The following is a 15,109-nucleotide window of genomic DNA, read 5'->3' as shown; positions in this document are numbered from 1 at the left end:
TCATGGCAAGAGCTGGTGACAATGGTGGTGTATATCATCAACTGGACGAATCTCAACGCTTATTTCTGGACGCGTGGACTACACAAATGCAACGTTTGTTGAACCGTAACAAAGAAGAGCCCTACAAACGAATAGCCAAATCTTCCTCGTTTACTCTTAAACCTCTATCCCCTAGAGAAGTGTGTGATGACCAAATCAGAATGAGAGAAAAGAGAGAACAAGAGAAAGAAAATAGTGAGGCACCACAAAGGAATATGAAAAAGAAGAGTGATACACCCGAGGAAAAGAGTGATACACATAAGAGAGAGAGTGATACACATGAGAGAAAATTTAATTATTTTGCAGAGGCGAGTGAAGTGAGGAAAGTGTTACCTGCTCATGAACCACTCAATCTACAGTATTGCAAAGACAGTAAAATTTCTACTGATAATTCTAATGAGTTTACTATTTCTATTTCTCCTAGTGTTCAACCATTATTGCAGGAATTTAAAAATGTCTTTCCTAAGGAGATTCCTCATGGACTACCACCTTCAAGAGGCATAGAACATCAAGTTGATCTCCTCCCCGGAGCTTCATTGCCTAAAAGACCAACTTACAAAAGCAATCCCCAAGAGACTCAACGTAAGGATGCACATGCCAAAGTTGAGTATGTGAAAAGATTGTATGACCAAGTGAAGGTGCAAATTGCAAAAAAGAATGAAAACTATGCCAAGCAAGCCAACAAGAAAAGGAAGGAAGTGGTACTTGAACCCGGTGATGATCCTGGACATTTGAGGACAAATGTTTTCCAAGAAGGAGGGAATGATGAGAATCATGAAACTGGCCAAATACAGGCTAAAGGCCCAAGTGGAGAAGGACAAAGGCCTAAGTGGAGAAGGACAAAGCCCCCGAGTGGAGAAGGATGAAGGCCCAAGTGGAGAAGGATGAAGGCTCAAGTGGAGATGGATGAAGACCCAGAGGCAGAGACACTATCAAGACAATTAATTGTTGCTGAAGGCCCAAACTAATTTGAAGGCCCAAGTTAAATATGTTTTTAGTTATAATTTTTATTTATTGTAGTTTTGGCCCAACCTATTTAGAAGACCCATGTCTATTTTTATCTTTTTGTTCAGATACACTATAAGTATTGGTTTTTATTTTCAATAAAAAGAACTTTTGGCATTTTCATAAAATTGGGTGAGAGTTTCTCTCTGGGTTCCTTGTTGAACCAATTATCAGACTTATCAAGGTAATCCTTGTGGCGTCTACCCAGACTTATCTTCCTTCACCGGAAGTGGCGTCTACCCAGACTTATCTTCCTTCACCGGAAGTGGCGTCTACCCTGACTTATCTTCCTTCATTGGAAGTGGCGTCTACCCTGACTTATCTTCCCTCACCGGAAGTGGCGTTATCCAAAAACTCTACAGCCTGTATCAAGTGATCCGCCCCGTAAGGTTCACATCACATGTGACAAGTAACACACCTGCTAATGACTTTTTGCACATCTCCTAACATCTTTGGCCAATGAAAGTGTTCCTTCAAAATCTCCAAGGTCTTTGTAATGCCAAAATGACCAGCCAAACTGATGTGAACCTGAGTAGGAGTGGATCGTTTGATACAGGCTACGGAGGTTTGGATGACGCCACTTCCGGTGAAGGAAGATAAGTCAGGGTAGACGCCACAAGGATTACCTTGATAAGTCTGAGATTGGTTCAACAAGGAACTCAGAGAGAAACTCTCACCAAATTTTATCAAATGTCAAAGGTTTTCTTTATTGAAAACAAAAACAAATACTTATAGTGTATCTGAAGAAAAAGATAAAAATAGACATGGGCCTTCTAAACAGTTTGGGCCAAAATTACAATAAAAATAAATTATAACTAAAAACTTATTTAACTTGGGCCTTCAAGTTAGTTTGGGCCTTCAACAACAATTAGTAGTCTTGGTAGTGCCTCTGCCTCTGGGCCTTCATCTTTCTCCACTTGGGCCTTCAATCATCATCAATGGCAGCTATACAAATGACCAGCCTTGTCTCTATGACGTGTTGGGCTTGTTTAAGTCTGCCTCTGGTCATGGGACCTTCAAGTGCTTCATGGTCCTTGCCCTTGGTTATGTCCTCATCACTCCCTCCTTCTTGAAAAGGATTTGTCCTCAAATCCAAGGCTCCTCCATCTGCATCAAAAAGAGATAGATCAGACACATTGAAAGTGGCACTTACATTATACTCACTAGGCAAGTCAATCTTGTAGGCATTGTCGTTGATCTTCTCCAACACTTGGAATGGTCCGTCTCCTCTAGGTTGAAGCTTGGACTTCCTGTGTTTTGGGAACCTCTCCTTCCTCAGGTGTACCCAAACCCAATCACCTGGTTCAAGCACGACTTTCTTTCTGCTTTTGTTGGCTTGCCTTGCATAGCTCGCATTTTTCTTTTCAATTTGAACCTTCACTTGCTCATGCAACTTCTTCACATACTCAGCTTTAGCCTGTGCATCCTTATGCTTAAACATAGCAATGTTAGGCATAGGCAACAAATCAAGAGGAGTCAAAGGATTAAATCCATACACTATCTCAAATGGTGAACAATTAGTTGTGCTATGGACAGCCCGATTATAAGCAAACTCAACATGAGGCAAACAGGCTTCCCAAGATTTAAGATTTTTCTTTAAAACAGTCCTAAGCAGTGTGCCTAAAGTCCTATTGACTACCTCAGTTTGACCATCAGTTTGTGGGTGACAAGTAGTAGAAAACAACAATTTAGTACCAATCTTACCCCACAAGGTCCTCCAAAAGTGACTAAGGAATTTTGCATCCCTATCACTGACAATGCTCCTCGGTAATCCATGAAGCCGCACTATTTCTTTGAAAAACAAATCAGCCACATGACAAGCGTCATCCACTTTCTTGCAAGGGATGAAGTGTGCCATCTTAGAAAACCTGTCAACAACAACAAACACAGAATCCTTTCCATTCTTGGTTTTGGGCAGCCCCAAAACAAAGTGCATAGATATGTCAGTCCAAGGATATTCAGGAACAGGCAAAGGAGTATACAGTCCATGAGGTTTAACCTTAGATTTAGCTTGTTTACACACAATGCAATGACCACAAAACTTATGCACATCACGCCTCATATGAGGCCAAAAGAAATGCTCTTGCAGAATTTCCAGGGTCTTTTGAACCCCAAAGTGTCCCATCAACCCCCCCTCATGTGATTCACTCACAAGCAACTCTCTAATGGAACACTTAGGCACACACAATTTATTTGCTTTAAACAAGAATCCATTATGCCTATAGTAACCATTTTCAGAAAACTTTTCACATGCAGCAAAAATTTCAGCAAAGTCCACATCATGCACATACATGTCTTTCAAAGACTCGAGACCAAACAGTTTAGTTTCAAGCATAGCAAGTAAAGCATGTCTCCTAGACAGTGCATCAGCCACTACATTCCCTTTCCCCTTTTTATGTTTGATGACATATGGAAATTGCTCTAAAAACTCTACCCACTTAGCATGCCTCTTATTAAGCTTTCCTTGGCCTTTTAAGTATTTTAAGGACTCGTGATCACTATGGATGACAAACTCTTTGGGTAATAGGTAATGCTGCCAAGTTTGTAAAGCCCTAACCAAAGCATACAATTCCTTATCATAAGTTGAATAGTTAAGGGCAGCGGCTCCTAACTTTTCACTAAAATAAGCTATCGGATGTCCCTCTTGCAATAAAACAGCCCCAATGCCCACATTTGACGCATCACACTCAATTTCAAATGATTTTGCAAAATTAGGCATAGCAAGAATGGGTGCATTAGTTAACCTATGTTTGAGGGCAGCAAAGGCCTCTTCTTGTTTCTTACCCCATTTGAAACCCACATTCTTCTTAACAACTTCAGTTAGAGGAGCAGCCAATGTACTAAAATCCTTAACAAATCTCCTATAGAAACTTGCTAAACCATGAAATCCCCTCACCTCACTCAGGGTCTTAGGTGTTGGCCATTCTTGGATGGCCTTAACCTTTTCCACATCCACCCGTACTCCCTCAGCACTAACAACAAAACCCAGAAACACCACATGATCAGTACAAAAGGAGCACTTTTCTAGGTTGGCATACAATTTTTCTTTCCTAAGCACACTTAAAACAGATTGCAAATGTTGAACATGCAAATCAAGACTAGTGCTATAGATAAGAATATCATCAAAGTACACCACCACAAATTTCCCAATAAATTCCCTTAAAACATGGTTCATCAATCTCATGAAAGTACTAGGTGCATTAGTCAAACCAAATGGCATAACCATCCACTCATACAAACCATATTTTGTTTTAAAGGCAGTTTTCCATTCATCTCCCTCTCTGATTCTAATCTGATTATAGCCACTTTTCAAATCAATTTTAGAAAACACACATGCACCATACAGTTCATCAAGAAGATCATCTAACCTGGGGATTGGGTGCCTATACTTGATGGTGATGTTGTTTATGGCTCTACAATCAGAACACATCCTCCATGAGCCGTCCTTCTTGGGTACTAGAATGACAGGTACAGCGCACGGACTCATACTATCTCTCACCCAACCTTTGCTCAGGAGTTCGGATACTTGCCTTTCGATCTCCTTAGTTTCTTGTGGGTTGCTCCTATAAGCTGGCCGATTGGGCAAGGACGCTCCTGGAATGAGATCAATGTGATGCTCAATTCCCCTCAATGGTGGCAAACCATCTGGTACACTTGCTGGAAACACATCATCAAAATCCTGCAGAAGAGATTGAATACTAGAAGGCAATTTAAATTCATCAATTGGGTTAGCATGCAACATCTGACGTTGAGAAAACAATAAATAGAGGGGTTGTCTCGCACAAAGCACCCTCCTCACCTCCCTTTTTGTTGCTAAATAAAGCTGTTTGCCCTCAAGTGTTTCACTCTTTTTGTTTTCTCTCTTTTCCCTCTCACTCTTTTTCTTTCCTCTCTTTTCCTTCTCAAGTGTCTCACTCTTCTTCCTCTCAAGTGTCTCACTCTTTTTCTTTTCTCTCATTTTTATCTGATCCTCACAAACCTCTTGAGGAGATAACGGTTTGAGAACAATCTTCTTGTCAGCTTGCTGGAAAGAGATTTTGTTGGTGAAGCCATCATGCACTGCCTTGGTATCATACTACCACGGTCTTCCTAACAGCACATGGGTCGCTTCCATTGGGACCACATCACACAGCACCTTGTCATTATATCGCCCAATGGTGAGACACACCTCAACCTGTTGAGTCACTTTTACCTCTTCATCTTCACTAAGCCACTGAAGTTTGTATGGTCTAGGATGGGGCTTAGTTTCCAAATTCAGTTTGGTCACTAATGTGGAACTTGCAACATTGGTACAGCTTCCTCCATCAACAATTAAAGAGCATAGCTTACCATTAATTACACATCTGGTGTGGAAAATATTTTCTCTTTGATTGTCATCCAGTGGCTGCATTTGATTTCCCAACAGCCTTCTCACCATCAACATATCACCCTGCATAGCTTCCTCCTCATACTCTTCTTCTTCCACTTCTTCTTCACTGATTTCAGACTCACTAGTGATTTCTCCATCAGCCTTCATGATCATGGTCCTCCTGGTTGGACATTCAGAAGCAATATGTCCTCTGCCTAAGCACTTGAAACATTTTATGTTTCTGGTTCCAGTATTGGATGAGGAAGTGGAGGTGTTATGTTTGCTTCCACCTACACTGGGTGTTGCTGACTTTCCATACGGGGATGTGGCTGCAGGTCGGAACGAATTACCTCCCTCCTTCTTGGATCTGTTGGCCCAGTTTTGGTTGTAAGTATTGGGTGAGTTCCTCCTTGTTGCACTTTTTCTTTTAATTTGCTGTTCAACCCGAAGCGCCCTATGTAACAAGTCATCCAACACCACATACTCCTGTAATTCAACAACATCTCTGATTTCAGGGTTTAGACCATTCAGGAAACGAGCCATTGTGTCTTCGGAGTCCTCTTCGATGTTGGCCCTCACTAACGCCATTTCCATCTCTTTATAATATTCTTCCACGGTTAAATTCCCTTGGGACAGCCCTTGGAGTTTCTGTCGCATGGTTCTGTTATAGCTAGTGGGCACATACCTTTTTCTCATCACCCTTTTCATCTCAGTCCATGTATCTACCTCTCGCCGTTCCTCTCTCAACATTTCTCTTTGGTATTTATGCCACCAAACAAGGGCATAGTCGGAGAATTCAGCTGCTGCTAGCTTGACTTTCTGCGCATCAGTGTAGTCATTGCAGGCAAATACGTGCTCAGTCTTCATTTCCCAGTCCAGGTAGGCATCTGGATCACTTCTACCTTTGAAGGGAGGAACATTGAGCTTTACTCCCTCAACCTGGTTCTGCCTCGGTCCGTCATTACCGCCATTGTTACCTCTATTCCCATCTATATTTCGTCTAGCATTCTGATTGGCTTGGTTCTCCAAAGCTTCTAGTCGTCCATAGACCTCCTCTGTGGTACGGTCTAGCAAACGTTGCATCTGTGCATTCATCGCATCCACTAACAGACGTTGAGCGCCGTCCAACTGATGGTACTCGTCACCACCACCACCTGCTCCAGCCATAATTCAACAGGAAAAAAAATGTGCAATAAAAATTATTAAGGTTTCAGGACCTCACAACACTCTACTCACGTCTCTTAGATGGTAGTACACTCGTGTTTAATGCTCTCAATAGGCTTTTGTGTAATGTATTCCCTCTTGCCTTTTACCACTCGTGTTTCCTCTTAAGTTCCTGGATGGACCAAATTAGACACACAAGGTAATATAAAATAAAAGGAAAGACAATATAATGATCACAAACAGATTTGATTTGGGATAACAACTTGGACTTGATTTGGATAATAATATATTAGATTTGGATTTGGATAACAGGTGAGCTTTAATTTGGGTAACAGATATGATAACAAATAAGATATTATAGATAGGATAACAGATAAGATATTAGGTAGGATAACAGATAAGATATTAGATAGGATAACAAATAAGATATTAGATAGGACAACAGATAGGACAAGTAAACTTCAAATGCTCATAACTTTTGCTACAGTTGTCCGTTTGAGGCCCACTATATATCAAAACGCTCAGAATTCAGAGGAGAATCTAGATAAGGGGATTTGTTCCACGATTTTCTTTCAAAAAAAACACCTCTAAATGCCTCAATTTCGTTTTCAAAGATCAAACACCCACTTTTTTTTTTCAAAATTTTTGCAACTTTTTTTTTTTGCAACTGTTTCCTTTTTTTTTCTTTCTTTCTTTCTCTTTCTTTCTTTCTTTTTTTTTCGTTTCTTTTTTTTTTCTCTCTATTTTTTTTTTGTTTTTTTTTTAGACATCCAGCTATTAGAATTCGTTCAATAGGCAATCATCATTAGGCAAATTTGACAATTTAGCAATTCAGCAATTAGGCAATTTTTACCCCAAACAGAATTCGAATAGGCTGAAACAAAAGTTATGAACAAAAGATAGAATACAATATGATAGGCACAAGAACAAGAAACAAGAACTCAAACAATTTTTTTTTTTTTGACACAAAGTTTGAAAGACACAAGAAACAAGAACAAGAACGTGACAAGAACAAGAACAAGAACAAGAACGCAAATAACAGAACAAGGACAAAAACACGAACCTAGACAAATTACGAAGAAAAAAAAAATAGGATAGGATACGATAGAACCTGTATCAAGAGCCGAAGCTCTGATACCAAATGATGTGAACCTGAGTAGGAGTGGATCGTTTGATACAGGCTACGGAGGTTTGGATGACGCCACTTCCGGTGAAGGAAGATAAGTCAGGGTAGACGCCACAAGGATTACCTTGATAAGTCTGAGATTGGTTCAACAAGGAACTCAGAGAGAAACTCTCACCAAATTTTATCAAATGTCAAAGGTTTTCTTTATTGAAAACAAAAACAAATACTTATAGTGTATCTGAAGAAAAAGATAAAAATAGACATGGGCCTTCTAAACAGTTTGGGCCAAAATTACAATAAAAATAAATTATAACTAAAAACTTATTTAACTTGGGCCTTCAAGTTAGTTTGGGCCTTCAACAACAATTAGTAGTCTTGGTAGTGCCTCTGCCTCTGGGCCTTCATCTTTCTCCACTTGGGCCTTCAATCATCATCAATGGCAGCTATACAAATGACCAGCCTTGTCTCTTTGACGTGTTGGGCTTGTTTAAGTCTGCCTCTGGTCATGGGACCTTCAAGTGCTTCATGGTCCTTGCCCTTGGTTATGTCCTCATCACAAACCTCCACCATGAGCTTCACGAACTAGTAACTCACGAATTGAATGCCTTGGGATGCAAAGCCGATTCTCCTTGAATAAAAATCCATCTTGCACGATATACTTTCCAAATGCTCCATTCTCACAATTAGAGTATATTTCACCAAAATCCACATCTTCTTTATAATAATCTTTCAAAGTCTCAAAACCAAGTAAACGAGTTTCAAGAATTGAAATTAAAGCATACCTCCTTGAAAGTGCATCAGCCACCACATTACTCTTACCATCCTTGTATTTTGAAGAGAAATTAAAAGATTGAAGAAATTCAACCCATTTAGCATGCCTTGGACTCAACTTCTGCTGCCCATTGATATACTTCAATGACTCATGATCTGAATGCAATATAAAGTGATTAGAACGCAAATAATGATTCCAATGATCAAGAGCTCTCACAATGGCATAGAACTCTTTGTCATAGGTGCAATAGTTCAATCTGGCTCCTCCCAATTTCTCCGAGAAATAAGCTATAGGCCTTTTGTTTTGTATCAAAACAGCCCCAATGCCAACTCCACTAGCATCACATTCAACTTCAAATGGTTGAGTAAAATCGGGTAAAGCTAAAACAGGAGCTTCACAAAGCTTTAACTTAATCAATTCAAAAGCCTTTTGTGCTTGTTCATTCCACCCAAACGCACCCTTCTTCAAACATTCGGTCATAGGACTTGCTATAGTGCTAAAATTCTGGATAAAGCGTCGATAAAATGATGCAAGACCAAGGAAAGATCTCACCTCCGAAACTGTTGTAGGGCTCGGCCAAGTCTTGATAGCATCCACTTTTGTTTGATCAACGGATACTCCATCTTTAGACACCACATATCCAAGAAACACCACACTTTCAACCAAGAAATCACACTTTTCCCTCTTCCCATAGAGTTTTTGTGCTCTTAGGGTCTCAAATATTTGTTTCAAATGAGTGAAATGCTCCTCTATAGATTTGCTATACACCAATATGTCATCAAGATAAACAACAACAAACTTACCCAAAAAAGGCTTGAGTACTTCGTTCATGAGCCTCATAAAGGTGCTAGGTGCATTTGTGAGCCCAAATGGCATAACTAGCCATTCATATAGACCATGCTTAGTCTTGAATGCCGTCTTCCATTCATCACCTTCACGTATTCTGATTTGGTGATATCCACTCCTTAGATCAATTTTTGAGAAGATAACCGATCCATGTAACTCATCAAGCATATCATCTAGTCTTGGAATGGGAAAACGATATTTGATGGTTATGTTGTTCACTGCCCTACTATCAATACACATCCTCCATGAACCATCCTTCTTAGGAACCAACAATGTCGGAACAGCACATGGACTCATTGATTCACGCACATAACCCATGCTTATCAATTCTTCAATTTGCCGTTGCAACTCCTTTGTCTCCTCCGGATTACACCTATATGCAGCCTTGTTTGGTAATGGAACTCCCGGAATTAGATCAATTTGATGCTCAATCCCACGGATAGGTGGCAAACCCTTTGGTAGTTCACTTGGAAACACATCTTCATACTCACCCAAAACAGCCTCCAATTGTTGTTTAAAAGGAGTCTCTACATCGTCTTGTCTAGCATTCTTTGCAACCAACACGTAGACTAATTCACCATTATCAATAGCATCCTTCACTTCATTTTCAGTAGCAAACATAGTGAGACTAGGCTTTTTACCTCTTTTTGTAATCATGGAACGGACTTCATTTGATGCCATTGGTTTCAACACAATCCTCTTGCCATTGAAGTTCAATTCATGCTCATTGGACCTTCCTCTATGCGTCACATCCCTATCAAATTGCCAAGGGCGTCCCAAGAGTATGTGACTTGCATCCATAGGTACCACATCACACAAGATTTCATCAACATAAGATCCCATGGTTAATCCCACACGCGTCTGCCTTGTAACATTTATGCTACTTCCATTGTCCAACCAATGTAGCGCATAAGGCTTAGGATGTTTTGTTGTGAGCAATCCTAATTTAGACACCATTTCAGTTGAAGCCGCATTGGTACAACTACCTCCATCCACAATGATACTACACCACTTATCTTTCACTTGACCCTTAGTGTAGAAGATTTGATTTCTTTGATCTCCTTCCACGGGTACAACCTTGACTTGCAAAGTTCTTAGCATCAAGGTATCATACATGGGAGGTCCATATACTTCTACCTCATCATCATCATCTTCAACAATTTCAACTCCATCACCTTCAATATTGCCACCAGATTCTTCTTCTTCCTTCATCAACTCATCACGCATGCTAATTGCTTCTCGGAGGGTCACAACTCGTTGATTAGGACAAGCCCTAGCAAAGTGTCCAAAGCCTTGACACTTGAAACACCTAACCTTTGACAGATTAGTCTCCTTGGCCGTGGCAATGGGTTGTTTAGGAGCGGCCTCACTTTGTTTCGGTTGATTCTCCATTGGTTTAGTGCTAGGGGCTGGATTTGCACTACCCGACACACCTCCCTTGGACCAACCACTAGAACTCCCAGCATTATATCTACTCTTGTTTTGATTTTCAATCTTCAAACACAAGGTGCACAAAGTGGTGAAATCTGTGTAGTTACATAGCTCAACAGCAAAAGCTATGTTCTTATTCAGCCCACGAAGGAAACGGCTCATTTTTTGCTCTTCATTTTCCTCCACTTCACCCATTAGGCATAGGTTCTCAAACTCATCAATGTATTCAGTAACACTCATTTTGCCTTGCACCAAATCTGCAATCTTTTTATACAAATTCAGTCGGTGATTTGATGGTACATATCTCTTGCGCAACTTCTTCTTCAAGGACTCCCAAGAGTGGATTTTCTCCTTTCCATCTCGTGTCCTTCTAGCCTTCAATCCCTCATACCACAACGATGCACTTTTGCTAAGTTTCAGGATAGCATATTTGCAACGTTTCTCATCATCAAGATCCTTGAAGTCAAACATTCTATCAATCTTGCGTTCCCATTCTAGATAAACCTCCGGGTCTGCACTACCATTAAATTCAGGTAGTTCAGTGATTTTGAACTCATCCACGTTTGGACGTGGTTCACCCCTTCTAGACCTCCATCGTTCATCTCTCATGTCAACGTTCCTTAAGGCTTCATGCAATTTGTCCATGAAATCATCACTGTTGAAATCCATTGTTGTCACGTAACACGGAATCAGAACCGTGCTCTGATGCCACTAATGATACGAAATCAGAGTGTGGTAACGGAAGCAAACAACCAATAACGAAGGTACTAGGTACCACCCTTATTAGTCGAATTCTTTTAAGTATTTTTGGTATTTGTGTATTTGGGTTTTTACGAAAATCAGCAAGGAAAAATAAGCAATATTAAACTACACCAATAGCTTAATACGAGATTAGCACTCACCAATTGAGCTAATCGGACTATTTTCAAGACGACGCTTGCAAATAATCGGGCGAAAATGTAAACACAATTTCTAATTGGACTGAATTGTTCTTGTTTATTGAATAATTCTGCAAATGATCAAATTACATCCATATATGGCCGAAAAACAGTAAGGCCTAATTAAACACAATAAAACTAGTAATAAAATGCAATTAATGACTTAATGCAATCAGCTCATGATATTCCTTTTCCATAATTAGCCACACGCCTATTTAAGGCCTTGAATGTCCCATTTATGCTTCTTTTGTAACCATCTTGGAAAGGTTTTGAATGGCTGAATTTTATTTGTCTTAACTGATGAAAATGCTTAAAATAGCCAAGTAATTAAACTCAGCCCTTGCTGAGGATTCCAAACAGCCCCCACGCCATTAACTTCCCTTTGAATGTCACTTGTGTTGATTTTCAACTCCTCTTGGTCAATTTTCGTACCACACCGCCATGTTTTCATTTACTCGGCAAGCACAACATTTGTCCACCTCGGAAAAAAACATTATTGACCGATACTGATAAAAAAAAAAATCCTAGCCGACATCGGCAAGGAAGGTGAACAGATCCCGGTCCAAAAAAAAAATCACCTTGTGAAGTCGATCAAACATTTCCTAATCAATATCATCCAAATATTATTCAGGGATTGAATAGTCAAAACAACAGCCAACATAAGTCGTTAAATAGCCGCGACTGCTATTTTTCCGCCGGCATTGCGCAAGTTCTTTTACAAACGCTGGCCGATAATATTTTTTTACGGTAGAGGATGCTTTTTTGTGTGGTGTTGCCGTAAAAATTTACAATGTAGGTCGGCTAGGTTTTTTCGTTCGAGCTCAACTGAAGTTGCGTTTCGGCCGACACCGGCATGTTTTCATTTACTCGGCAAGGAAAACATTAGCCCACCTCGGAAAAAAACACGATTCACCGATACTGATCGGAAGAAATGTTAGCCGACGTCGGCCAGGAAAGATGACCTGCCGATGTTTAAAAAAGAATCATCACCGGATGACGTCGATCGAACATTTCCTAATAGACATCATCCAAATATTATCCAGGGATTGAATAGAAAATACAATTGCCGACATCGGTCGTTGTAAAACCGCGACTGATATTTTTCGGCCGACATTGCGCAATTTTGTTTACAAACGCCGGCCGATAATATTTTTTTATGGTAGAGGATTCTCTTTTGTTGGGTGTTGCCGTAAAAATTTACAATGTAGGTCGGCTAGGTTTTTTCGTGTCCGCTCAACCGAAGTTTTCTTTCAGCCGACACCGCCATGTTTTCATTTACTCGGCAAGCACAACATTTGTCCACCTCGGAAAAAACATTATTGACCGATACTGATAAAAAAAAAAATCCTAGCCGACATCGGCAAGGAAGGTGAACAGATCCCGGTCCAAAAAAAAAATCACCTTGTGAAGTCGATCAAACATTTCCTAATCGATATCATCCAAATATTATTCAGGGATTGAATAGTCAAAACAACAGCCAACATAAGTCGTTAAATAGCCGCGACTGCTATTTTTCCGCCGGCATTGCGCAAGTTCTTTTACAAACGCTGGCCGATAATATTTTTTTACGGTAGAGGATGCTTTTTTGTGTGGTGTTGCCGTAAAAATTTACAATGTAGGTCGGCTAGGTTTTTTCGTTCGAGCTCAACCGAAGTTGCGTTTCGGCCGACACCGGCATGTTTTCATTTACTCGGCAAGGAAAACATTAGCCCACCTCGGAAAAAAACACGATTCACCGATACTGATCGGAAGAAATGTTAGCCGACGTCGGCCAGGAAAGATGACCTGCCGATGTTTAAAAAAGAATCATCACCGGATGACGTCGATCGAACATTTCCTAATAGACATCATCCAAATATTATCCAGGGATTGAATAGAAAATACAATTGCCGACATCGGTCGTTGTAAAACCGCGACTGATATTTTTCGGCCGACATTGCGCAATTTTGTTTACAAACGCCGGCCGATAATATTTTTTTATGGTAGAGGATTCTCTTTTGTTGGGTGTTGCCGTAAAAATTTACAATGTAGGTCGGCTAGGTTTTTTCGTGTCCGCCCAACCGAAGTTTTCTTTCAGCCGACACCGCCATGTTTTCATTTACTCGGCAAGCACAACATTTGTCCACCTCGGAAAAAAACATTATTGACCGATACTGATAAAAAAAAAAAATCCTAGCCGACATCGGCAAGGAAGGTGAACAGATCCCGGTCCAAAAAAAAAAATCACCTTGTGAAGTCGATCAAACATTTCCTAATCGATATCATCCAAATATTATTCAGGGATTGAATAGTCAAAACAACAGCCAACATAAGTCGTTAAATAGCCGCGACTGCTATTTTTCCGCCGGCATTGCGCAAGTTCTTTTACAAACGCTGGCCGATAATATTTTTTTACGGTAGAGGATGCTTTTTTGTGTGGTGTTGCCGTAAAAATTTACAATGTAGGTCGGCTAGGTTTTTTCGTTCGAGCTCAACCGAAGTTGCGTTTCGGCCGACACCGGCATGTTTTCATTTACTCGGCAAGGAAAACATTAGCCCACCTCGGAAAAAAACACGATTCACCGATACTGATCGGAAGAAATGTTAGCCGACGTCGGCCAGGAAAGATGACCTGCCGATGTTTAAAAAAGAATCATCACCGGATGACGTCGATCGAACATTTCCTAATAGACATCATCCAAATATTATCCAGGGATTGAATAGAAAATACAATTGCCGACATCGGTCGTTGTAAAACCGCGACTGATATTTTTCGGCCGACATTGCGCAATTTTGTTTACAAACGCCGGCCGATAATATTTTTTTATGGTAGAGGATTCTCTTTTGTTGGGTGTTGCCGTAAAAATTTACAATGTAGGTCGGCTAGGTTTTTTCGTGTCCGCCCAACCGAAGTTTTCTTTCAGCCGACACCGCCATGTTTTCATTTACTCGGCAAGCACAACATTTGTCCACCTCGGAAAAAAACATTATTGACCGATACTGATAAAAAAAAAAAATCCTAGCCGACATCGGCAAGGAAGGTGAACAGATCCCGGTCCAAAAAAAAAATCACCTTGTGAAGTCGATCAAACATTTCCTAATCGATATCATCCAAATATTATTCAGGGATTGAATAGTCAAAACAACAGCCAACATAAGTCGTTAAATAGCCGCGACTGCTATTTTTCCGCCGGCATTGCGCAAGTTCTTTTACAAACGCTGGCCGATAATATTTTTTTACGGTAGAGGATGCTTTTTTGTGTGGTGTTGCCGTAAAAATTTACAATGTAGGTCGGCTAGGTTTTTTCGTTCGAGCTCAACCGAAGTTGCGTTTCGGCCGACACCGGCATGTTTTCATTTACTCGGCAAGGAAAACATTAGCCCACCTCGGAAAAAAACACGATTCACCGATACTGATCGGAAGAAATGTTAGCCGACGTCGGCCAGGAAAGATGACCTGC

The 15,109-nt window shown here is 40.4% G+C and overlaps 1 protein-coding gene across 1 annotated transcript; it reads right to left on the bottom strand.

Annotated features, from left to right (window-relative positions):
* Positions 1 to 8,235: 8,235 nt before the first annotated feature.
* LOC114404446 lies at positions 8,236 to 11,400 on the bottom strand. Its single transcript, XM_028367388.1, has one exon. The coding sequence runs from the start codon at positions 11,398 to 11,400 to the stop codon at positions 8,236 to 8,238; it is 3,165 nt and encodes a 1,054-aa protein (XP_028223189.1).
* Between the last annotated feature and the right edge of the window lie 3,709 nt (positions 11,401 to 15,109).

Source organism: Glycine soja, unplaced genomic scaffold (genome assembly GCF_004193775.1).
Source record: "Glycine soja cultivar W05 unplaced genomic scaffold, ASM419377v2 tig00037087_1_pilon, whole genome shotgun sequence".
Classification (NCBI taxonomy): Eukaryota; Viridiplantae; Streptophyta; class Magnoliopsida; order Fabales; family Fabaceae; genus Glycine; species Glycine soja.
Note: the sequence above shows the minus strand (reverse complement) of the source record. Positions and strands in the feature narration are given on the sequence as shown.